Source organism: Taudactylus pleione, unplaced genomic scaffold (genome assembly GCF_031769625.1).
Source record: "Taudactylus pleione unplaced genomic scaffold, aTauple2 ptg000016l, whole genome shotgun sequence".
Taxonomy (NCBI): Eukaryota; Metazoa; Chordata; class Amphibia; order Anura; family Myobatrachidae; genus Taudactylus; species Taudactylus pleione.
The window spans coordinates 44,632,948-44,660,176 of NW_028284418.1; the positions used below are offsets into that span (position 1 = coordinate 44,632,948).

Sequence of the window (27,229 nt, forward strand, 5' to 3'; positions counted from 1 at the left end):
GCCACCAGGTGTGCTTTTTGTCCCTGAGAGACTTCATAAAGCTGTTTTGAAGAGCTTTCATTCCTCTAAGGCAGGGGGTCATCCTGTCATTTCTAGAATTTTTTAACTATCTCGATCTGTGTGGTTGCAGTCCATGTCTAGAGACACTCGTGAGTTCGTCCTGGCCTGTGATGTATGTTCCAGAAATAAGACCCTCAGGACTACTCTGCAAGGTCTGTTGTGTCCTCTTCTAATGCCCTCTAAACCATGGACCCATATTGCAATGGACTTTTTCGTTGACCTTCCTGTGTCTTCTCATTGTATGGTCATTTGGACCATCGTAGACCGTTTTTCCAAAATGGTGCATTGCATTCCTCTTATCAAATTACCATCTGCCAAGGAGTTGTCTGCACTCTTCTTACAGCATGTCTTTAGGCTCCATGGGCTACCGGTAGATATCATCTCAGATCGGGGGACACAATTTTTTGCTCGGTGTTGGAGATGCATTTGTGCTGATCTGGGCATCAATGTCAGCCTGTCATCAGGGTACCACCCACAGTCCAAAGGGAGCAGGCCAATCAGTCCCTGGAACAGTACCTCCACTGTTTCATCTCAAAGTGCCAAGACAACTGGGCTTCACTGTTGCCCTTTGCAGAACTTGCTTATAACAACTCCTGCCATTCTGCTTCCTCCGTCTCTCCCTTCTGCTGCAACTCTGGGACACATCCTAGGAGCAATTCTTTTGAGCCCTCAACAATCAGAACTCCTTCTTCTCCATCTGTTTCTAGGCTATGGTCAGTTTGGAGGAAGGTGCATCAGTCTCTCCTTCAGGGATCTGGTCGGACCAAAGTGTGGGCATTGGAGGCCCTGTAATTTCAAAATTGGAGTCTTGGTCTGGCTGTCAAATAAAAACATTAATCTACGCCAGAGGTCACAACAGTTGGGGCCCAAGTTCATTAGCCAATTTCATATTATTGCCCAAGTGAATCCTGTGGCCTTTCGACTAATATTACCGAGGACCCTTAAGATTAATAATACCTTTCATTGCTCCCTCCTGAAGCCGGTGTTTCTTTCCTCCAAGTTTTCTCTTAGACGTTCGTTCAGACCTCCTCCGGTGCTCGTCCAAGGGCGCCAGGAGTTTGTCGTGCAGAAAAGCCTAGACTCCAGAGTTTCCTGTGGATGCCTTCAGTTTCTGGTCTTGTCAAGTGGGGGGTACTGTCACAAGCCGCCACACTGCTAATGTTGTGCAAAGCGAATGCCGGGCCAGCATTCGCTGAAACTCCGCCTACCTCCTGTCCATCATTCTGGGGTCGGCCTGGATTGACTCCTGCGTCCATGTCCTTCTGCTGTGAACACTGCTCCGATGCCGATGATAGCGTTTCACGTGTTTCTGGTTCTGGCATTGTCTCCTGTATCCAGTCGAGTATCCAGTCCTCCTGCTTATCTTGTATACCTGCCATTTGTATCGTCTGGGCGGCACGGTTCGCTGACTATCTACCTGCTATTTGTGTCATCCAGGCAGCATGGGCCGCACTCCAGTGTCCTCAGTACGCAAGCCAGCGTACTCACACCTGTCTCAACCCAGCGACACAGGCCGCACTCCAGCATCCTCAGTACTCAAACCAGTGTACTCATGCTTGTGTCAACCCGGCAGCACAGGCCGCACTCCAGCGTGCTCAGTACGCAAGTCAGTGTACTCATGCTTGTGTCAACCCGGCGGCACAGGCCATACTCCAGTGTCCTCTGTACACTAACCAGTGTACTGTGCTAATGTCAACCCAGTGGCATTGGCCATACTCCAACATCCTCAGTACACAAACCAGTATACTCGCACTTATGTCAACTCGGCAGCACAGGTTGCACCTCAGCACCGGCGGCTTGTGTCAACTCGGTGGCACAAGTCGCAATCCAGTATCCTTTATATGCAGGCCAGCATACTTCCTGCAGTCTTCTGTTACAGCAGCCAGCCAAGTCACTTCCAGCCCTCAAGGCGGCTACCGGCCCAAAGGCAGCATCTTATCTTCAAGCTCACAGGCCACAGCCAGCCAAGGCACTTCTAGCCCTCAAGGCTGCTGCACGGCCCGAGGCCTCACCACATCCTACAGGCTTACAGGCTTCAGCCACTCTAATCTTATCAGCTGTTTAAGCTGCTACCTGGCCGCATTTAACCAAGGTAATACCAGCCCTCAAGGCGGTTGCAGCACTGTACCCTACTAAGTCATACCAGAGGCTTAACACTTATGATGCAATTTTATATTTTTGCTTAAGAAATATATTTTATATTTCACATAATGTATATGTGTATGACCATTATTCCTTTAAAAAAGTGTCAATTATCCAACCCGATACATATTGAGGAACACAAGGCAGCACAGGCGGTGTAATGGTTAGCATTAGGGGTGAGCGGGTTCGGATTTCTGAAATCCGAACCCCCCCGAGCCCCCCCGATCCGAGTCCGATCCGAGTCAGGCTCGACTTTTCCCGCCTGACTCGGATCTGAAATCGAGGCAAAACGTCATCTTCCCGCCTTCCGAGTCTCGCGGGTTTTGGATCCTATATAAGGTACACACGTCGGCGCCATTTTCTCACTCGGCTGTGGACAGTGAAGAGGGAGGGTGGGAGTTAGGGCTGTGTAGTGTAGTGTAGTGTAGTGCTGCTGTTGTCCACTACTTCAAAGTCCATAGGGGCTGGCTGTGTTGTGCTGTGCTGCTGTTGTTAATAGGGGCTGTGTCCACTACTTCAAAGTCCATAGGGGCTGGCTGGACTGTGTTGTGCAGTCAGTTCTCCATAGGGGCTGTGTCCACTCCAAAGTCCTGTGCAGTGTCCCAGTCCTAAAGGAGTGCTGTAGTGTTGTCCAGGGGGTGCTCTGTCCATCAGGGGTGCTCCCCCCAAGTGCTAAAAAAATAATATATTTTCTGTGTTTGTGAATTGTGTGCGCAGTAGCCGCACGTGCATCAACAAAGTAGTGCCAAGCGTGCGCCTGTGTCATAAGTAAAGGGCCGGCTGGCTTGACCGTTAAGGGTGCTGTAACCCCCGAAAGTACACTCCAGTCCAAACCAAAAAAAAATTATTTTCTGTGTTTGTGAATTGTGTGCGCAGTAGCCGCACGTGCATCAACAAAGTAGTGCCAAGCGTGCGCCTGTGTCATAAGTAAAGGGCCGGCTGGCTTGACCGTTAAGGGTGCTGTAACCCCCGAAAGTACACTCCAGTCCAAACCAAAAAAAAAATTATTTTCTGTGTTTGTGAATTGTGTGCGCAGTAGCCGCACGTGCATCAACAAAGTAGTGCCAAGCGTGCGCCTGTGTCATAAGTAAAGGGCCGGCTGGCTTGACCGTTAAGGGTGCTGTAACCCCCGAAAGTACACTCCAGTCCAAACCAAAAAAAATATTATTTTCTGTGTTTGTGAATTGTGTGCGCAGTAGTCGCACGTGCATCAACAAAGTAGTGCCAAGCGTGCGCCTGTGTCATAAGTAAAGGGCCGGCTGGCTTGACCGTTAAAGGGTGCTGTAACCCCCAAAGTACACTCCAGTCCAAACCAAAAAAAAAATTATTTTCTGTGTTTGTGAATTGTGTGCGCAGTAGCCGCACGTGCATCAACAAAGTAGTGCCAAGCGTGCGCCTGTGTCATAAGTAAAGGGCCGGCTGGCTTGACCGTTAAGGGTGCTGTAACCCCCGAAAGTACACTCCAGTCCAAACCAAAAAAAAAATTATTTTCTGTGTTTGTGAATTGTGTGCGCAGTAGCCGCACGTGCATCAACAAAGTAGTGCCAAGCGTGCGCCTGTGTCATAAGTAAAGGGCCGGCTGGCTTGACCGTTAAGGGTGCTGTAACCCCCGAAAGTACACTCCAGTCCAAACCAAAAAAAATATTATTTTCTGTGTTTGTGAATTGTGTGCGCAGTAGTCGCACGTGCATCAACAAAGTAGTGCCAAGCGTGCGCCTGTGTCATAAGTAAAGGGCCGGCTGGCTTGACCGTTAAAGGGTGCTGTAACCCCCAAAGTACACTCCAGTCCAAACCAAAAAAAAAATTATTTTCTGTGTTTGTGAATTGTGTGCGCAGTAGCCGCACGTGCATCAACAAAGTAGTGCCAAGCGTGCGCCTGTGTCATAAGTAAAGGGCCGGCTGGCTTGACCGTTAAGGGTGCTGTAACCCCCGAAAGTACACTCCAGTCCAAACCAAAAAAAAAATTATTTTCTGTGTTTGTGAATTGTGTGCGCAGTAGCCGCACGTGCATCAACAAAGTAGTGCCAAGCGTGCGCCTGTGTCATAAGTAAAGGGCCGGCTGGCTTGACCGTTAAAGGGTGCTGTAACCCCCGAAAGTACACTCCAGTCCTAACCAAAAAAAAATTATTTTCTGTGTTTGTGAATTGTGTGCGCAGTAGCCGCACGTGCATCAACAAAGTAGTGCCAAGAGTGCGCCTGTGTCATAAGTAAAGGGCCGGCTGGCTTGACCGTTAAGGGTGCTGTAACCCCCGAAAGTACACTCCAGTCCAAACCAAAAAAAAAATTATTTTCTGTGTTTGTGAATTGTGTGCGCAGTAGCCGCACGTGCATCAACAAAGTAGTGCCAAGCGTGCGCCTGTGTCATAAGTAAAGGGCCGGCTGGCTTGACCGTTAAGGGTGCTGTAACCCCCGAAAGTACACTCCAGTCCAAACCTAAAAAAAAATTATTTTCTGTGTTTGTGAATTGTGTGCGCAGTAGCCGCACGTGCATCAACAAAGTAGTGCCAAGCGTGCGCCTGTGTCATAAGTAAAGGGCCGGCTGGCTTGACCGTTAAAGGGTGCTGTAACCCCCGAAAGTACACTCCAGTCCAAACCAAAAAAAAATTATTTTCTGTGTTTGTGAATTGTGTGCGCAGTAGCCGCACGTGCATCAACAAAGTAGTGCCAAGAGTGCGCCTGTGTCATAAGTAAAGGGCCGGCTGGCTTGACCGTTAAAGGGTGCTGTAACCCCCGAAAGTACACTCCAGTCCAAAGCCAAACCAAAAAAAAATTATTTTCTGTGTTTGTGAATTGTGTGCGCAGTAGCCGCACGTGCATCAACAAAGTAGTGCCAAGAGTGCGCCTGTGTCATAAGTAAAGGGCCGGCTGGCTTGACCGTTAAAGGGTGCTGTAACCCACAAAGTACACTCCAGTCCGAACCAAAAAAAAATTTATTTTCTGTGTTTAGCCGCACGTATATATCAAATCGATATAACATAAATGGAGGACCAAACTTTCTCCGATAAAAATAAAATAGAGAAAGATCAAGAACCACTTCCTCCTAGTGCTGAAGCTGCTGCCACTAGTCATGACATAGACGATAACATGCCATCAACGTCGTCTGCCAAGGCCGATGCCCAATGTCATAGTAGAGGGCACATACAATCCCAAATGGCAAAGTTCAGGAAAATGACCTTGAAAAAGACATTTAAATCAGCTGAAGAGAAACGTAAACTTGCCAATATGCCATTTACGACACGGAGTGGCAAGGAACGGCTAAGGTCGATCCCTAGTATGTTCATGACTAGTGGTTCAGCTTCACATGACGATGGAAGCCCTCCTCCCACTAAAAAAATCAAAAGAGTTAAGCTGGCAAAAGCACAGCGAAGAACTGTGCTTTCTAAGAAGATATCACAAATCCCCAAAGAGAGTCCAAGTGTGGTGGTGGTTGCGATGCCTGACCTTCCCAGCACTGGACGGGAAGAGGTGGCTCTTTCCACCATTTGCACGCCCCCTGCAAGTGCTGAAAGGAGCACCCACAGTCCACTTGCTGATATGCAAATTGAAGATGTCACTGTTGAAGTACAACAGGATGAGGATACTGGTGTAGCTGGCGCTGAGGAGGAAGTTGGCGAGGAGGATTCTGATGGTGATGTGGTTTGTTTAAATCAGGCTCCGGGGGAGACAGTTGTTGTCCGTGGGATGAAAAAGCCCATCACGGTCATGCCTGGGCAGAAGACCAAACATTCCACCTCTTTGGTCTGGCAATATTTCTATCCAAATCCGGACAACAACTGTCTTGCCATATGTACCATATGTAAAGGTGAAATAAGTAGGGGTAGGGACGTCAACCACCTAGGAACATCCTCCCTTATACGGCACCTGCAGCGCGTTCATAAAAAGTTACTGTCAAGTTCAGAAACTTTGGCTCAGACCGTAAGCAGTCCAGGGACACCTAAATCCCGTTGTCCTGTTGTATCCAAGCGCCTGCAAACCACACCGTCAACTCCCTCCTCGTCAATTTCCTCCTTAGTCAGGATCGGAAGTAGTCCTGCAGGCCATATCACTGGCATGACTGACTCTCCTATCCGGGATTCCTCCGGAGGATCCTGCATTGCTACGCCTACTGCTGCCGCTGCTGCTGTTGCTGCTGCTGCTGGGAGTCGTTCATCATCCCAGAGAGGAAGTAGGAACACCACTACTTTTACTAAACAATTGACCCTCCAACAGTCCTTAGCGAGGAGGATGAAGTACGACAGCAGTCATCCTGAAGCAAAACGTATAACTGAGGCCTTGACTGCTATGTTGGTGTTAGACGTGCGTCCGGTATCCGCCATTAGTGCAGTGGGATTTAGACAATTGATGGAGGTAGTGTGTCCCCGGTTCCAAATCCCGTCTAGATTCCACTTCACTAGGCAGGCGATACCGAGACTGTACAGAAACGTCAGAAAAAGTGTCCTCAGTGTCCTGAAAAATGCCGTTGTACACAATGTCCACTTAACCACGGACATGTGGACAAGTGGAACAGGGCAGACTAAGGACTATATGACTGTGACAGCCCACTGGGTAGATGTATCACCTTACGCAGCAACAGCAGCAGCGTCACCAGTAGCAGCATCTCAGAAACGCCAGCTCGTTACAAGGCAGGCTACGCTGTGTATCACCGGTTTCAGTAAGAGGCACACCGCCGACAACCTCTTAGAGAAACTGAGGGAAATCATCGCCCAGTGGCTTACCCCACTTAGACTCTCCTGGGGATTTGTGATATCTGACAACGCCACCAATATTGTGCGGGCATTACATCTGGGCAAATTCCAGCACGTCCCATGTTTTGCTCACACAATAAACTTGGTGGTGCAGAATTTTCTGAAAAGCGACAGGGGCGTGCAGGAGACGCTTTGGGTGGCCCGAAAAATTTCTGGCCACTTTCGCCATTCAGCGACTGCGTGCCGAAGACTGGAGCGCCAGCAAACACTCTTGAACCTGCCCCGCCATCACCTGAAGCAAGAGGTTGTGACGCGGTGGAACTCAACCCTCTATATGCTTCAGAGGATGGAGGAGCAGCAAAAGGCCATACAAGCCTATACATCCACCTATGACATAGGCAAAGGAGGGGGTATGCACCTGACTCAAGCGCAGTGGAGAATGATTTCCGTGTTGTGCAAGGTTCTTCAGCCCTTCGAACTTGCCACACGTGAAGTCAGTTCAGACACTGCCAGCTTGAGTCAGGTCATTCCCCTCATCAGGCTTTTGCAGAAGCAGCTGGAGAAAGTGAAGGAGGAGCTAAGACGGAGCGATTCCGCTCGGCATGTGGGACTTGTGGATGAAGCCCTTCATTCGCTTTGCCAGGATTCCAGGGTGGTCAATCTGTTGAAATCAGACCACTACATTTTGGCCACCGTGCTCGATCCTAGGTTTAAAGCCTATGTGGTGTCTCTCTTTCCGGCCGACACAAGCCTGCAGAGGTGCAAAGACCTGCTGGTGAACACACTGTCAGCTGAAGCGGAACGTGACACGTCAACGGCTCCTTCTTCATTTTCTCCCGCAACTGGGGCTGCCAGGAAAAAACTTAGGTATCCTAAGCAACCCGCTGGCGGTGATGCAGGGCAGGCAGGACCAAGTTTGGACATCTGGTCCGGACTGAAGGACCTGGCAACAATTTCTGACATGTCTACTGTCACTGCATATGATACTGTCACCATTGACAGAATGGTGGAGGATTACATCGGTGACAGCATCCAAGTAGGCATGTCAGACAGTCCATACCTGTACTGGCAGGAAAAAGAGGCAATTTGGAGGCCCCTGTACAAACTGGCTCTATTTTACCTGAGTTGCCCCCCCTCCAGTGTGTACTCCGAAAGAGTGTTTAGTGCAGCCGGGAACCTTGTCAGCGAAAGGCGTAGGAGGTTGCTTCCACAGAATGTGGAGAAGATGATGTTCATCAAAATGAATTATCAGCTCTTCCAGGGAGACCAGCCTCCAGAAGGTACAGAGGGACCTGTGGTGGTGGATTCAAGTGGGGACGAGTTAATACTTTGTGAGGATGAGGATGTACACACTGAAGAGGGTGAGGAATCGGTGGATGAGGAGGATGAGGATGACATCTTGCCTCCGTAGAGCCAGTTTGTGCAGGGACACATTAATTGCCAGCTTGTTTTGTGGGGGCCCAAACGAACCAATCATTTCAGCCACAGTTGTGTGGCAGACCCTGGCGCTGAAATGATTGATTTGTTAAAGTGTGCATGTCCTGTTTATACAACATAAGGGTGGGTGGGAGGGCCCAAGGACAATTCCATCTTGCACCTCTTTTTTTCTTTGCATTATGTACAGTTTGGGGCCTAGTTTTTCTAACTGCCATCCTGCCTGCCACTGCAGTGTCACTCCTAGATGGGTCACGTGTTTGTGCCGCCCACTCGTGTCGCTTAGCATAGTCATCCAGCTACCTCGGTGCAACCTTTTGGACATAAAAACACTATTGTGAGGTGTGAGGTGTTCAGAATAGACTGGAAATGAGTGGAAATTAAGGTTATTGAGGTTAATAATAGCATAGGAGCAGAAAAACCTACAAATTCTGTGATTTTAGCTGTTTTTATGCTTTTTTTCAAAAAAATACAGATCCAAAACACAAAACCCAGAACCCAAAACACGGAAGGGTGGTTTTGGCAAAACCAATCCAGATCCAAAACACGAAGAAAGATCCAGATCCAAAACCAAAACACAAAACACGAAAAGTGGCCGGTGCACACCCCTAGTTAGCATTACTGCCTCACATCACTGAGTTTGTGGGTTCAATTCCCACTATGGCCCTAACTGTGTGACATTTGTATATTCTCAGTGTGCTTGCGTGGGTTTCCACCGTTGTCCTCCCATACTCCAAAAATATACTGGTAGGTTAATTGACCCCCAGCAAATTTAACCCTACTGTGTATGTGTGAGTGCATGTGGTAGGAAATCCAAATTGTAAGCTTCACTGGGGCAGGGACTAATGTGAAGGGCTAGATATTCTCTGTAAGCGCTGCAGAATATGTGTGCGCTATATAAATAACTGGTAATAAATAAACAAGACAAACACACTCTGATCATGATATACATATTTAATGGTGATGAATCACTATAACAAGGCCATAATGTTTATCCTCCCGGATCGACTCACTTCTTTCCTCCGTGGTCTCTCTCCTGCTATGACCAAGTGGTTTCCCTATACAATGTCTCTCTTACTTCTGCTCTCAACTCTGTTGCTCCAGCGGTCAGTACTCACCCTGGCAGAACCAAACCTCAACCTTGGTAATCCAAATGCACCAGATATCTGCAAAAGTGGTCACGTACCGCAGACCGTCAGTGGAGGAAATCACGCTCCAATGCCGACTTCCTCCATTTCAAATTTATGCTTCCAACCTACAGTACTTCTTTCCCTTTCTAAACTGCATTATTTCAAGACCCTTATCTCTTCCCAGTTCTCCAATCCCAGTCGTCCCTTCCACACTTTCAACTCTCTCCTTTGCCCACCCCCTCCTTGTCTTCACTCTTGGCCTTTGACTACGCCACTCACTTCACAACTAAGATTGAAACAATATATCAGAACATCACACCCTACCAAACCCTTAGCACCCCATCCCTTTTTTACCCACCCTGCCTCTCCCTCCTCCTCCCATCCACTTTACCAACATTGACTTCTTTCTCCCCAGTATCTGGAAATTAACTCAAGGCCCTAATCTTACTAACCCTTCATCCACCTCCCCCCTTGACCTTAACCCATGTCACCTCCTTCACTCCCTCTCTCCTGCTGCCTTTTCCCATCTTGCCAATATCTCTCTCTCATCAAGCACTGTCCACTCCGCATTTAAGCATGCCCTTGTGCCCCCCATTCTTAAAAAATGCAACCTTGTTCCTGACACACTCGCTAGCTACCACCCCTTCTAACTCCTCCCCTTTGCCTCCAAACTCCTTGAGCATATTGTCTACAACCACCTCACTGCCTTTCTTTTCTCTCACTCCCTCCTTAACCCATTTCAGTCTGGCTTTCATCTTCTCCACTCCACTGAAACTGCCCTGACCTAAGTCCCCCCCAGGAACGCCTCACCTAACCTAACCCTCCCCCCACAGCTGTCCACTATCGCCACCTGGGTTACCTTCATTTGGTATGCTGGGCATCGGTCTTGCAGCATAGGGCTAATGATAGGCATCGGGATTTCAATGCCTATCATTAGTACCTTGCCGGGATATGACAGTCGGGAAGCCGGCGGTTGGCATTTCGACCGTCAGCTTCCTGGCTACATACTCTCCCCTGACCTTTCCCCCCCTCACTCGTCTCTCCAACTGTCCCTCTGCTATTTCGTTTTGGATGTTCCAGTGTTTTCTTGAACTTATCATGTCCAAGACTGCAATGATAATATTCCTATCCTCTTGAATATCCTCCATTCCCACAATTTCTTTATCTATTAACACCACCATCATCTCCTCTAGCCTGTAAGTTCGCTGTTGTGAGCCATTCTTAACTCTGCCCTCTCCTTCAAAGCACACATCCAGCACCTCTCACAGTCTTGCCGTTCCCAACTCAAAAATATTGTCAAGATTAGAGCCTTTCTCACCCTGGAGGAAACTAAGACCCTCATCCACTCATCTCTTGGACTACAACCACCTCCTCTTAACTGGCCTCCTTGACTCACACCTGTCTCTGCTACAATCTGCATTTAATGCAGCTGTTTGGCTCATCTTCCTCTGTAAACACACTACATATTCCTCCCCTCTCCTACAAACCCTTCACTGGCTCCCCTTCCCTTCAGAACTCATTTCAAACTTCTCGCACTAACTTACAAAGCCCTCACCCAATCCTCTCCTATTTACATTGCAGACCTCATATCCCTTCACACTACCACTCGCCCACTTTGCTCCACTCATAAATGCTGCCTCTCCTCCCAGATGATTATTTCCTCTAGCATTCGTCTCCTAATTTTTGCCTGTGCTGCTCCTCACCTCTGGAACTCTCTCCATCTTCCAATCAGACTCTCCACCTCACTACAACATTTCAAGTGGGTCTCAAGACCCACTTCTTCATCAAAGCCTTCCAGCTCTCATCCTAATTCAAGACCCCATGATCCTTGCTTACTATCTCTCCACTCTGTCACCCCATGTCTGTCTGTCCCCTCCTTTAGACTGTAAGCTCTCATCAGCAGGGCCCTTTTCCCTCATAAGCTTTTCCTTCTCTTGCTTCTACTACTCTATCTTCCCCACTGTCTACAATGGAACCCAATCTTTGGGTTTTGCCATATTGCTGCCTATGTGAGTTTTATTACTGCTGATGCAACAATGTTTATAAACAATGTCCATGTTCTGCATGTTCTGTAGTGTATGTCACTCTTGTTCCTGTATTTTTTGTTCATACTGTTTCTGTACTTTGTAAGGCATTACGGACCCCTTATAAATAATGATGATGATAATAATAATAATAATAATCCTTGTGATAATATTAAAGTAACAAAACTAGCCAGCGTATTTGTTGTCAGATATAGAAATGATAATATTATAATAATAGATTAAATACTAAGGGGTCAATCAAATTGATTGCGAAGGGTGCGATTTGCCAATGCCACAACTTTAAAACGACAGCAACGGCACCGCACCTCACGATGCCTGCTCCAAGCCTGAATTTGCATAATTTTGCTCGGAGCCTTATTGGGCTGCAAGTACTTTTATACAAATTTGGGCTGCTGTAAAGTGCGGCTAGTGCCATGATGACTTGTACCCACAAGATCATTGTGGCTAATTGGATTGAGCCCTAAATGGGTACTTAAACTATAAAATCCCTTTTTCATTAAGGGGTCTGTTTACTAAGCAGTGTCAGCTACTAACTGTCATTTTTCAAACACAGCCTGTGAGATGACAGTTGGGAGCTAATTGGCTGGCACCTTATCACTTTTCACTCTGTCTCCTAACACTGCTTAGTAAATAGACCCCCTAGTCTCTAATTTTTCACCCAATTGAAATACTTTTTGTTTGTTTGTTTAAATGTATCCTACCTATTTTAATATACAAAATAAAATTTAAATTTTAGCTTATAATTCATCACAATTACGACCGTGCCCCATAAAGAGTCTTCTGTCTCTTTTTTCACACATGCTTCTTAAAAGGCAGCCAGCCAGTCAAAAGTGGTCTCTCACTGGCTGACCATCTGTTATGAAAGTCCATTTCTGATTAGTAGCACTGTTTTTGTTGTTTGAACAGTACAATATAATTAAAGTGAAAATTATAATTGCGTTTTCAGTTTTTTTTACTGTAAATTCCATATTATTTGTTTCACATAATAGGACATAATTGACCCATATTTAAACTTACATTATATTTGACTATTATTATAGTATTGATAATCACTGTGTGTAGGTTGGTTTCAACTGCTGCTGTTTTATATATCTATTATCTATAGTACTTATAAATTAGAATGTCGGTTTGTTTGTCTGATTGTGATAAATTCCGCAACCACTGAACCTATTGTGATGTGGTTTTCACCATTGTGTAGGTAATTTTCACTGGGCAGGTTTTAGGCTAAGGATCATCACGATCAGTCATCAGGGGGCTGTGGACAGGGCTCCACGGAAAGGGGTCTCCTGCACTGTTCCATTCACGTCTAAATTATTTTCAGCCCTATTCTCCGAAGAGGAACTTTTGCTGTGAGCAGTGAGAGGTGTACAGAGCCTGCAGTAAAGAGGGCAGCTGCCCAGGCCCAGCAACAGGGGGGACTAACGGTGCACCCGTACTGGGCCCCCGGGTCCAGAGGGGCCCCAAGGACCGGATGGGCACAAAAACGGGGTCGCACACTCATTGTTGAAGCCAGCGGGCTCAATCCCTTATAGCTTGGCCCGGGCAGCACTAGGCTCTTCCCGGTGGTTCAGCTGCAGCCCGGGCCTGCTGACTGCTGTGTTGTTTGACCTTATGAGCAATGCGGCGGCGTGACGTCATAGGTCACGTTGCCGCACATCTCTGCCCGTCAGGCATGCTGCATTTTGGAGGGGATAGGGGATGTTAGAGGCACAGGGAGAGTGGAAAGGAAAGCAGGATGGGTGCTGGGGAAGGGGGCTGGGGACAGAGAAAGGAGCTGGTTGCATAAGGAGGTGCTGGGGGCAGAGGGTGACAAGCTGGGGGCAGAGGAAGGTGATGGAGGCTGGGGACAGAGGAAGGGGCTGGGGGCAGAAGAAGGTGCTGGGGGCAGAATATGACACAGGCTGGGGGCAGAGGAAGGTGATGGGAGCTGGGGGCAGAAGGTCACACAGGCTGGGGGTAGAGGAAGGTGATGGGAGCTGGGGGCAGAAGGTCACACAGGCTGGGGGCAGAGGAAGGTGATGGGGGCTGGGGATGGAAGAAGGTGGAGGGTATCTGGGCTAAGGACTGAGAATGGCTGGCTGCTGACACCATTCCTCCTACCCCTGAGGTATCCACAGCACTGTCATAAGGAAGACCTTGCAAGAGACGGCAGACAAGAACTACAGCCTGTATAGTTAGTAACAGAGAGACAGTGTGGTACTGTAAGTCATACTGTATTTTTACTTTATGTAAAGACTGGTATATCTTTCAGTTAACATTCTCATGCTTCACATATCACACATGCAGGGGAGGGATGTGCGGGATCGGGGTGATGGTGAGAAGATGGGGCCCCAAGAGACATCAGTGTACTGGGCCCCGAGATTTCTGTTGCTGGCCCTGCAGCTGCCACCTGAGGTGACTTGTTACAAAGGTGCTGGTGTACCTGCTGTTCAGGGACCCGTTATATGTGCTGATCGGTGGAGCACCCTGTCATCTCAGGAGGTTGCAGCACTGTCCTCAGTGACATGAATAATGAGCAGTCACTGGTATCCAAGTGGCAGAGATCACCAGAGTGCAGCTCACTAAGGGCTCTATTTACTACAATCCGCATATTGAATGCGGATTGTAGTGTGATATTACCGAGTGAATTCGCATTGCGAATTCAGGCAATATCACAGGGATTTACTATAAATACCTTGCAGGGACAGAGCTTGTGATAAAGCTCTGTCCCTGCGGATCCCATCCGCACTCTAGTCGCTGTATTTTCGGAAAAAATACTGCGACTAAGAGCCCGCGCATGCGCCGACCCACCGTCGCTGCTACCCCCCACCGACGCTAAGCTTAGTAAAAATAATGTTAATAAATAGATCCCTAAGGGAGGGAGCCGTCTGTCTAGTGAGAGACAGATTACCGACTTCCACCAGAGCAGAGCCAGGTACTGCAGCTAGTGATATGATAAATTGGTCGATTTAAGACTTCCGTTGCAGTACTATGACCTATAACCATTCATGATTACCTTTTGAATTACTAAACATTTTGTTTATAACAGTTGAGTATTACCAGTTGTTAGCTATTACAACTAGTTTATAATTATATCAGACTGTAGCGGTCATTTTAAAAAACATTCTATCTTTATATTGTACTTTTTGATCCAATCTGATATTCTTTCTAAATACATGTTACTATCTATCATACTAGATTGTTATTGTAAGCAAATGTCCTCTTCACTCACATAACATTATTTAAATGAGAGAAGTAAAGTGATCACCTACTAATCTCAAACTGTTATAAGAGACAATAAATGGTTACAAAAATAACTACACATGAGGGCTACATCACACAAGCAAATGTCCTTTCCTTGTGCTAGTAAGTACAGAATTCTGCTGGGTTCATTGTGTTACCAGTCCTATGATGGGAATATATTTATAGATGCACAAAAACACAAAACTGGCTGTTGCCACAAAAAACAGTTTTTTTGAGTGTTGGTCTAACCAGGGGTGGCCAACCAGTCATATGCGAAGAGCCAACAAATATAGGTAGTCAAGTTAAAGACCCGATATCATGCACACACCAAAGGCCCTTATGCAATGCCCCCTGTAGTAGTGCCCATTATGCAGTGCCCCCTGTAATTGTGCCCCTTATGCAGTGCCCTCAGTATTTACCTGGCTTCACGCCGGGCACCGCTCCTGCTGTCACTCCCACTGCCGCTGACTGTTGAATGTAACTGGATCCAGCAGACGCGCAGGCTCCTCACATAGTAGGTGAACCACGCACTGCATTACTGGGAACACTGGTCTCTGAAGTCATCAGAGGCTTCTTTAGCCACTGATTGCTTCAGAGGCCAGCGTTCACAGTTGCAGTGGCGTAGCAATGACTCCCAAGCTACTGCGGGGTCTGCGGGGGCCATTGTTACGAGCCGCAGCACAACAAAGAGCTGCATGTGACTTTAAACTTTTGTTATTATGAGAGGTGAAATTGCAAACTACATACAGTACAATGGAATGAAGTAAGAGCTGTACCTGGAGGGAGGGTGGGGTTTGTGTGGGGAGAATTAGTAGTGAATTTGTATGTAGAATATGTATATATCATGTGAAAATTAGGAAATGAATTGTACAATGGGGTGTAAGGTATCACTAGTATGTGATGTGCATATGAGGTTGGTAGGTGATAAAAAGGATTGTGATAGCAATGGGCAGGAGTATAAGCGAAAGTGGAACAGATGGGAAATATGTATGCAGAGGAGTTACAAAAATAGTTAGGAAGTGGATGGAGGAATAAATGTAACTGGATAACAATAACAAGCTAAGTACTGTACATTTCTTTTACTAGTTATACTTGGAGGAGAACTAGAAAATGTGTAGAGAACACCACACTTCTTTAAATTGAGAGCATAGATAAATCCCAACTGTAGATGTGTGAAAAAGTTGCAGGCCAATAATCTTCCAAAGGATATAAGGAAAAAAATGTCCCCCACCAGCTGACACTTTAATATAATATTTGCTTATATTGCTGATAAATTCAGATTACTTCTAAAATTATTATTATTACAGTTAAAGGTTGAGTCGCACATATCCAAAATGCTTGGGACCAGAAATATTTTGGATATCGGATTTTTCTGTGTTTTGGAATATTTTCATACCATAATGAGATATCTTGGGAATGGGACCCAAATCTAAACACAGAATGCTTTTTTGTTTCATATACTGTACACCTTATATGCACAGCCTGAATATAATTGTATACAATATGTTTATTAATTTTGTGCATCAAACAAAGTGTGTTTACATTGAACCATCAAAAAGTAAAGTTGTCACTATCTCAGTCACGCTCAAAATATTCCATATTTTGGAATATTTGGATATGGGAGACTCAACCTATCTCTATATAGCACGCACAGATTCCACAGTGCTTTACAGAGAATATTTGGCCATTCACAATCGTCCCTGTCCCAATGGCGCTTACAGTCTATGTTCCCTACCATATACACTATGGTTAATTTTTTGTAAGTAGCCAATCAACCTACCAGAATATTTTTGGAGTGTGGGAGGAAACCGGAGCACCCGAAGGAAACCCACACAAGCACAGGGAGAATATACAAACTCTACACATAGAGTGCCATGTTAGGAATTGAACCCATGACCTCCCTCATTGCTGTGAGGTAGTGATGCTAGCCATTACACCATCTTTCATTTATATCACAGTGGTACATAAAAAAATAATGTATTTTTATTTTTCCACAGCTGGTTTAATATTCCATGAACTATTCTGCTACGATGTCTATGTAGTCTCAGCACCAGCCCCACAAAATACAAAGCAAAGGCAGATTGATGAATACATGACTGAAAGCATTGTGAACCAACTTGAGCAACATGGATTTAAGTGTTACCATGGCTCCAGAGACATTTCTGGTGGAGAATTTGTCATGCAGAGCTTAAGTAAGCCAATCACCATTATGCCAACAACCGTTGTGCCAGTCTACAGGGATAAGAATTTCGAAGCATATCGGAACTTTCTTCTAAGACCGGATTATTTGAATAGAATTGTGTTTCTCTCCTTCGATTTAACAAAAATTGAACCTCCTGCTGTTGCAAAAAACAGTTTTTCAATTTCAGTCAATGATAAGTACCTATTACCGAAGCTGATCCATACAATTGAAGAAAAGAGCAAACAGAATCCGCTACATCTCAGGAAAAGAAAATTTGAAATGGGGAATGACCCTGGTAAGTATCAAGATTCTAAACACACATTTCAGAGGATTTTAATTGTGTATGAGCATAATAATGAGTCAATGATCTCTGTGGTCACCTACTGCCTCTGTCAGTAATTAGTTCCTAAGCTCTGTAGCACACATTAATTCACATATTTATGCAAGACTAGGCTTACACATAGTTTATTTTATTTTTTATTTATTAACAGTTATTTATATAGCACACACATTTTCCGCAGCGCTTTACAGAGAGAATATTTGGCCATTCACATCAGTCCCTACTCAGACCATACTCCAGTGCATTACCATATTAGCAAGGACAGAATTGCAAAGCTGATTGTGAGCAACTTTGCAATTTTGTCCTCTCTTGAATCAGGTCCAAAAATTACAAGGGCTAATCTCAAACCATAATTTAGTAATAACATGGACATAGACAGACATTTGTTATGGATAAATATTGGTGAGCTGTTTTGAGAATGTGCATTTGTTTATGGATTAGAAGAGTCCACCTCTTTGCCTTTTTGAGAATAGAACAAGGAGGGGAGCGCATCAACCCAGCGAGTCATGCCACTAATGGCAAATGTTATGTACATTGATTAATTATCTGTATAGTTATTGTAATGATAACATGTTGAGCACTATATTTTTGTCAAATTGTATTAGTAAATAGAATGGGTCTACTATCTGAGATCACAAGTACACTGTTTTCAATTGAACTTGTTTCAATAAAAAGCGCATTTCCCTTATTTTAGTGACATTCTAAATTGACCAAGAAAGCATATTTCCCACAATCAAAGCTCATACTGAACATATTCTTAGGAGACATAATTTCTTGTTCTGTAATTGTCAATAAAAATATAAAATTATTTATATTTCATTGAAAAGTATTTATTATATAAAATGTGTTTTTTCCATGAAGTGTACTTTAAGTATTTATTTACTATATTTATATTGCCTGTAGGAAAAAAAATGACTTAATTAACTTGTGTGCTTTGTTTCAGAATCTACCATATCTTCAACTGCATCTACTTTTGATCGAAACAGTAAGTGCATTCAATAAAATACTATTGTTTCTTTAGGGGAGATGTATCAGCCTTGGAGAGAGATACAGTGGAGATAGATAACGTACCAACCAATCAGCTTCTGTCATATTACCGGCTGTACTAAAAAATGACAGAACCTGATTGGTTGGTAATTTATCTCTCTTCACGTTATCGCTCTCTACGGCTTGATACGTATTCCCCTTTATCTCAAATCTATGCAAGTAACTGATTTCATTAATCTTTATTTTGCAGATCCATTCAGGAGATCAAATACATCGAGGATATCCTTTAGAATCAAGCCACCATTTTTATCAATTTTCTCTGAAGGTACTTTTGTCCTTCCTATTTAATGCCAGTAACTTGACGGTCATTGGCACCTGGGGCTAGCAGTGTCCAAGCTCTCAACAAAGGCACTCCAGAGTTTGCACTTAAAGTTAGTGCCGCTTTATATTTTCACCTCCAACTCACCGATTACAAAGCTGCTGCTTCGTAAATATAGACTACCATCTTCTGCCCACCATTTTAAAACAACACTACCAATCAACAAGTGGTTAAAAACAGATATTACAAAAAGAAACATTCCAAAGACATTAATGCAGTGTTTTCTAGTTTCAGAATAGGTTTACAATTATCATCACCTAGACCTGGCATAGAGGAGGAGCAGGAGGCCTCTAACTAGAAAATAAGAAACAACTGTATACTGTACAAGCTATTCCACATTTATATATATATATATATATATATATATATATATATTGTGCAGTGAGGAGAGCCAATTAAAAAAAAAAAAATGTTGCACCCTTTTTCTGTTGTTGTAATTTGCCGTCAAGTCTATGTCGACCAAATGGGTAGCTGCCATGAGCAAATGTCAATCTTCCGTCAAGTGGGTCAGTGTTGATAGTTGTATCAAGCCATCTCGCTGCTGGCCTTCCCTTTTTTTTTTGGTGACCTTCAACTTTTCCGAGCATAACGTCTTTCTCTAGGGATCCTGTTCTTCGCATGATGTGTCCAAAGTAGGAAAGGCGCAGTCTTGTCATTTGTGCTTCTAGGGAGAGTTTAGTTTTTATCTTGTCTAATACAGATTGATTTGTTTTTTGGGTGGTCCATGTTAGATATGCCATCCGAAACCCTCACTGTAAGGAGCTCATCAAAAAAGGAGCAAACAATGAACAATTTTCTCCTGTAACAAACTATGGCCCTCATTCAGAGCCGTACGCTCTGAGCAGAGCGCACGCTCTGAATGAGGGCCGGGCTCCATTTTCATGGAGCGTCCTCCTGGACGCTCGTATAGCTGTGGGTCACCACCCACAGGCTATACGAGCGTGCATTTTGATGGCCGCGATGGTCGTGACCATCGCGACCATCGAAATTGCGAGCCGGAGCCTGCGGTTGAGGTTTTCAACCGCAAGCTCCGGAGTGATTTTGGCTCTATCAGAGCCAAAATCACTCCCACTGACATCACTAGTGATGTCAGTGGGCCGGCTTCTGACGGGAGGCGTTCCCGTGGGAACGCCCCCGTCAGGGAGGCACGCCCCCGGCACGCCCACCAAAGGGGGCGTGCTGTCAATCAACATTGACAGCACGCCCCCTTTGATCGGACACAACGAGCGAAGGAAAGTCCTTCGCTCGTCGTGTCTGGCGCATGCGCACGACGGAGCTCCCTCCGTCGTGCGCATGCTCAGTGCAGACCATCGACCCACTTGCGAGCGGACAGCCGCTCGCGAGTGGGTCTGAATCAGGCCCTATATTACAAAGCAAGGCATTTAAGTTCTTTTGCATGCAGGGAAAATACTGGCTGCTTTTGCATGTAACAAACAAACACTGGGCAGCAAGGGTGTAATTGCCATAGGTGCTGGGGGTGCAGCTTCTATGGTTCTATGGGGCCCAGAGCTGAGGGAGGCCCATCTACCCTGTCAAAGTTACATGTGTTATATACATTTTGCACAAATGGATGGTACATAGGGGCCATTATAAACCTTTGCCATGGGGCCTAGTTATGCCGCTTCGTATTTACACTGACATTTTAAATTAAGCAGAGACACACCTCTTCCCGACTATATCCGCCCCACATGCAGTACAACGTGGTTTGGCCAATCTGCTCATAACCCTGCCTAAGCCCCTGTATTGTTAAAGGGATTGTATCATCAAAATGTGGCTGGATATTATTGGGGTGATTCAGTGGGGTCTATTTACTAAGCCTTGGATGGAGATTAAGTGAACGGATATAAGGTACCTGCCAATCAGCTCCCAAATGTTACAGGCTGGGTTTGAAAAATGACAGTTAGGAGCTGGTTGGCTGGCACTTTATCTCCATCTAAGGCTTAGTAAATAGACCCCTGAGTCACTGCAGTTGCGGGCAACTTTATACTAATATGAATATCCCTTCAACAAATTTGGTGGATCGTGCATGTGCAAGCGGAAACCAGTGCCGCCCACTGATCTGCAAAGGCTGCTGCAGCCGTCTTCATTACCAGCCCAATGCTAGGTGCAAGATATCTGTCAGAAACAGGCGTCCCATGTCTGTACTCATCATGACCCACATCAATGACACTCCCACAAGTCAGGGTGGTTATGTGTGATCGCTTTGCCACCTCCCAGTTACCACTCCAATACGTCCTATTTAACAGATCTTTAATTTCGACCAAGTTGCGTTTGACTCAGAATAGGACAGACATATGCAAAAATGCATGAAGTCACGTGTCCGCGAAAACAGAACCATGCAACTCAGAATCAGACCCTTTCATGTCAATTAAAGTATAAGTGAATATTGCAGTTGTTAAATAATAGTAATTATTAGTTATAATGAATCTTATTTTTAAATATAGATACACCGGAGAATCATTATATACTGTACTAGCAGTTATCTCCAGGTGTTGCCTACTTTGCTTTTTCTCTCCCCCCTTCCCCCTATTTCCTTCTCACTCATGCTTCCCCTCTCTCCTAATATTTCTTTATCCTCTCTGTCTCCCCCTTCCTCCCCTCCCACCTCTCTTATTATAATACTAGCCCTGACGATACCTTTCCACATCCAGGTCAGGGTCTGTCTGACAAATCATTTACAGAAAAGTTTACATACAGTTTTCCAAGGTTTTTTTTAATGTTCCACAAAGTTCTGTGTCGGGCATGTGCTGTGCACCTTAGGTCCAATGTGCATGCGCTCTCTTAGGTTATGAAGTCAGAGAAATATTGTAAATACTGTCCACATAAGGAAGGGCTTATCTGTGCAACCAGATCTTTTCTCAGCGGGGCCACACAAGTAGGGAGCAGCAAGAGTGATCTTCCAGTGATAACACACTTGAAGGGAACCCTTTCCCTTAAACTGGGATACACATTTTCCCCAGTCCCAAAAGCCAGTGGAACACAAAAAAAACTACCAGCACTTTTCAGTGAGAGTCCGGAAGCCTCTTATAGTGTTTCTAACATCTCCCCCGTAGAGACACCAGTCCAGCGGCTTAGAATGTAAGGAAAGCCCTGGTTTATACACCAGGGCCCAAAATATCTCCCAGAGGTCCTCTCTCGGGGTCCTATGTATCTGTAGTTTCTGCCCAATTTTATGAAATATGTACTAATTCCACAATGCAGGAGATGTCACAGAACTCCCAGGCAAAGTGCTTAGTAGCACTGCAGATCGTAGTCCCCACTGTTATCAATAGGGACTATGATCTGACCCCTGCAGCATGTAACAAACTCCAAAAAGCTAAACTTTTCGGAGTTTTGTCCAGGTAGTTTACACCATCTCCAGGTTATGTAAACTGCTTTAAGCCTATAGGGGCTTACGAGCAGGAGAGAGATCTTTCAATCTCTCTCCCGCAGCTTCCAGCCAGTGGCAGGTGCTGACACCTTGTACATGTGCAGTGTCAGCTTCCATTGGAGGGGTCTTTCACAGGAGACTTCAACAATATGCTGGGAATATAATTTGCAGGGACACCGGTAATCTTAACTGCTGTCCCTGTGAGTTCCCTTTTGTACATTAAAAATAAAAATATCCGCCGCGATATGAAACCTTAATAATCGGGACAGCTCCACACTTATTTATACATAGGACTCTTGGTCTCTCTGTTATTATGAAAATCAGTCAGGTTGCATAGCACTGTGGCCAGTTTAGGATTTTGGGAAGAGTGAAACGCTACCTGTTTCTTTTATTTATTTATATATTTACACTGTATCTAACATACAGTAGGAACTGTTTTCTCTCATTGCAAGCAAAAATATTAGACTGGTAGCTCTAAGATGGTGCAGCGTTCAAATCTCTTTCCTTGCAGAATTGGAATGGCTGGCCATGGCAAGGGAAGCCCTGAAAACACGCTCTCTTTAGTCCTTACAGTAATCTTGCTCTGCAAAATGGAATGTATTGCAAAGTGAGTTAAAAAAGTTTAAAGAGATCATTACAAATGTATTACAAATAGTTTTTTTTCCCATTTCTACAGATGCCTCTGCCTCGCATGAAAGTAAATTAACATTGTCTTGTGACCTTCTCAGTCGTTGCCATAGCTGCAATCAAACAATTAGACACAGAGCAGCAAACAACTTGGCAAAATTAATCCAAAAAGACATAATGCACTTCATTGAGAATGACGATTTACGCTGCTTTGAAAATCAAATTAGATACTTGGTGGAAAAACAGAATTCTGTAAACTTTGAAAAATTATATTTCTGGATAACAGCTGCTATATTCTTTAGAATATACAAATACAGTGACTTGAATTTGAAGATGTACATGAAGAACGTAACTGTAACAAAGAGTAAAACCAGATACAAATCCTATGAGCAACTTTGTCTAGGATCCTACCGCAATTGTACAGTTTCTCTGCATGCTAAAATAAAGACATGGCCAAGTAAACTGGATACTAATTCTACCTATATCAAGAAATTTGAAGAGAGCATTTCAATGATAGATCCTAAATCATCTGATAAAATAACACCACCACAAGCTCTGATCAAGAATATAACCAACCTACCTTGGGACATAAGGCATATCTTTATAGTTGCCATTGCCGAAAAGGTATGTTGCAGATTTACTATAAAAGTCAACTATCTTTCTTTCAGATAAATATTTAAAACATATATATGCACTCACCAGTCTTGAAAGTAATGTACATTTATTAAGGCATCAAAACAAGCATATATAATATTCAATAAGACTGCTAAGTGCAATACCTATTTGATATCCTCTCACTTCTCCCTATTCTTTAAAACAGCATCAATTCTTCTAGGTACATTTGCCCAAAGTCAGGTATATTGTAGGATTGTAGTCAGGTGTATGATTAACCAATCATACCAAACAGGTGAAAATGATCATCATTTTCATATGGAGGTTGAAACATATCATCATTAACTGAAACAGAAACAGCTGTGTAGGAAGCTTAAAACTGGGTGAGGAACAGCCAAACTCTGCTACAAAGGTGAAGTTATGGAAGACCGTTTCATGTCACAGGTCATACACCATGTCGAGACTGAGCACACCAACAAGACACATAGGTACTGCAGTTATACTGCATCAGCAAGATCTCTCCCATGCAAAGATTTCAAAGCAGACTTGGATTTCAAGCTCTTTTGTAGAAGCACAAATAAATGAGCAAAGTTGAGGACTGTAGACACAGTGGTTTGGAAAGGAAACTTAGTACATCAGATGAAAGACACATCATGCTTACTTCCCTTCGAAATCGGATGATGTCCACTAGTGCCATCATAAATAAAGCACAGGGAAAGACACGTAACGTGGCTGGAGTTCCCCTAAGTGGAAACTGTTTTTCTCATGGACAACTTTATATGGCCCTTTTGCATGTCACGTCAAAACTAAATCTTTTCGTGTTGACGTCAGGAGGAAAAACGACTAATGTTGTCTACAAGGAAAGACCTCGGCTAAAAAAATGACTATTGCCGTAAATTAAAAATTGCTCCCATGGGAAGCCATGGTGGGTTGCTCCAGATAACTTAATCAGCTTTAGGGTGCCTTCCTAGAATAATTCATACACAGCTCCAAAGTCCTTAGATAAAGAACAAGGCGGCACACCAAGTAACAATATAGAAAAAAGTGATTGTATTCCAAGCATAATGGTGATTACACGGACATCATTGACGTTTCAAAGTCTCTTGACTTTTTCTTCAGGATGTATCCCATAAAGCATATCAATGTTTAGTTATGTTTGATATGCTTTACATCCTGAAGAAAAATAGACATTGAAACATCGATGATGTCTTTGTAATCACCATTATGCTTTGAAAATAATCACTTTTTTCTATATTGCTACTTGGAATGCCGCCTTGTTCTTTATCTAAGGACTTTGGCGCTGTATATTATATATATATATACACACACATATATATATATATATATATATATATACACACATACTCAGTATATACAGAAAATTAATAATTAAATGTATATACATCATATACTTGCCAACTCTCCCTGAAATAGTAGCAGTCTCATTGACTCTCTGGAGAGTAACAATCTCTCAGATTGCACCTTATCCCTACTATATAGCCGTTATATATGTAAAAAAAAACAGATCTGTATATTTAAAAGGGATCCTTGGTTTTAAGGCACAATGACCGCTACGGCTACATGCAATATGTGAAAAGTATCAGTGCGTTTTCATCAACATGTAGATCTTACTAACTGCTTTGGGGCTCATTTACATTTGGATGTAAAGCAATTTTATGACCCGCCTCTCTAATGTAGCAGTACACTTAAATATTACATTTAAATATTGTGACAGTATGATTAGATATATCTGAACCCAATAAGAAGTACCAAAAAGTTCATAAACATGCTCACGTGCATACATATTATGACTCAATTAAACTCTTAAAAGCAAAATAATATAATGTCAAAATATAGCCAAAAACTTTCCAATAGCTTCATGGCTACTACAGTGGAATGTATTGTACTTCTACTTTCAGAACCCATTATACATCTAATATAATTATTATATATAGAGCATCTCCCTAATTTGAACAATCCCCAAAAAATCTGCAATGGTTGCACAAAGAGCCGGCACATATAGCCGATAAATCTTCCCCTTAATCCCATTAACTAAATATTGTGCTCTTACAAAATGAAGCTTCATTTACCTTCAGTAATTGCCCTTACCCTACTGAAATTGCAGATATATATTTTATGATAATATAAAAAACATATAATGCAAAACCATTCCATTTTTATAAGTTTTTTGAATACATATTTAAAGATATTTAAAAAAAAACATGTATCTGATTTCGTTCAGGTTTTATATTAATTTCCATTTTATTTTTTTCCAGTTATTTCAGAAGAAGTATACAGCATCAAATGTGTCTTTTTTCTTGCACATCTGTGCTAGAGTTGGGAATAAGCACACTGAAGTTTTTCTTGATGTGTTTGAAAGAATAACAGAGTATATACTGGAAAACTACACAGAAGGTAATTATTCTTTGATTGCTCCCATGCTGTAGATCTGGGGTGGTAACAGCTATGTAAAACATACAGCATTTATGCAGCTCACCAAGAACCTACCATGCTGGGTCCTGATGCACACACCAATCTGGTAGTCCTGAGTTCATCTTGCATCATGTTATGGCTACTCACAACATAATTGAAAAGCACCGTTACATCACCATATCGATTCAAGGCAATGATCTGTGCCTGCATGTAATATAGCAAGGAGCTAGGTGGTCAATGACTGTGATGTCACGTGGTTTTTGTAGATCTGGATGTCCAGGGAGGGGCTTTAAAAGAATTTCCCAAGGGTATCTTGAGATCCTGATGGTGAGTTAATGTAGGATTAATTATAGTCCCATCTGTGTCGCCCCTGTCTGTCTGCCCTTCCCCTTTAGAATGCAAGCTCTCACGAGCAGGGCCCTCGTCCCTCATGTGCTTCTCCTCCCCCTACTTATAGTATCATTTACTCCTAACTCCCCACAACGGCACCTAACACCTGGTTGCTCATGTCCTGCTGCTTGTGTTATGCAGCTATGTTTATAAACCTTGTCCTTGTCCTGCATTGTTTTATATTACTATTAACTATTTTTCTTGTGTGCTCATTTATGTACTGTGTAAGGCACTGCGGAACCTTTGTGGTGCCATATAAATAAAGGATAATAATAATAATAATAATAATAATAATAATATAATAAGTATATCAAATACATTTATTTAATAAATGTTAAATAAGAATAACCGCTTCACACTACCCTGTAATGGACTGATAAAGCATGATAGAAGACATAGGAATTCAATTTCTGATGAATTTCATTGTTTTCAGGGAGGGGGTACGTTCTGCGCTAATTCAGAGCTTGTGACCAGACGGCTTCAGCCCGACTCTCGATCACAGATTGGGGTTTTGTTCCCCACTGGGTCTTGGGGTATCAGGGATTCACGATTACCGTCAGTGACTGTCTGTCATTGACTCCACCCACTTCGCAGAGGGCGGGTATATAGCTGCCACCACCAAACTCCCACCATCTTGGAACCGCTTCTTACGTACTCAGACTACTACCTCCGGCACCTGGAGCCGCTTCTGCTGCGTATGCGTCGACTAGCTGCGGCCACACCTCTTGATTGGTGTTGGCTGTTTCCACCTAATCCCTCGCAATGGACCAGGTTCTGCACGGTAGCTAGCAGAGGGCTTGAGTTTTGGAGATACTTGGCTCAATCCAGAATGACAGGAATAGTGTTCTACGCAATTCTGTTGGTCACAGGATGCAGATGCAGTCGTAAGGCAAAGCTGTTAATTGCTCACAGTCTTGAAAAAGACTCTTCCCTCAGTAGTCTTGATCTTCAAAAGATATTCAAGGATGTACACATGCAGGGCTCACATACACTCTTTTTAATCATTCCTACACACATCACAGGGGGGCAATCTGCCTTGTGTTCCCTTCAACCAATCATGCCTTCTCACAAAATATATTTAACCACATCTTATCTTACATTTCAAAAGAAGTTACCCAATCTCATCCTTTCTAATCTACCACCTAAAAGCAGTTGCTTCCTAACACACTGATTTAGCATACAGTATAACTG

The 27,229-nt window shown here is 43.9% G+C and overlaps 1 protein-coding gene across 1 annotated transcript in view; it reads left to right on the forward strand.

The window, feature by feature from the left end:
- LOC148541994 (uncharacterized) overlaps positions 1 to 27,229 on the forward strand; it is a 141,854-nt gene that overhangs the window by 33,727 nt on the left and 80,898 nt on the right. The window contains exons 3-7 of the mRNA XM_088476742.1: positions 16,716 to 17,195; positions 18,184 to 18,225; positions 18,478 to 18,552; positions 22,653 to 23,227; positions 25,492 to 25,630. Coding sequence (XP_088332868.1) covers positions 16,716 to 17,195; positions 18,184 to 18,225; positions 18,478 to 18,552; positions 22,653 to 23,227; positions 25,492 to 25,630 — 1,311 coding nt within the window. The remainder of the gene's footprint in view (positions 1 to 16,715; positions 17,196 to 18,183; positions 18,226 to 18,477; positions 18,553 to 22,652; positions 23,228 to 25,491; positions 25,631 to 27,229) is intronic.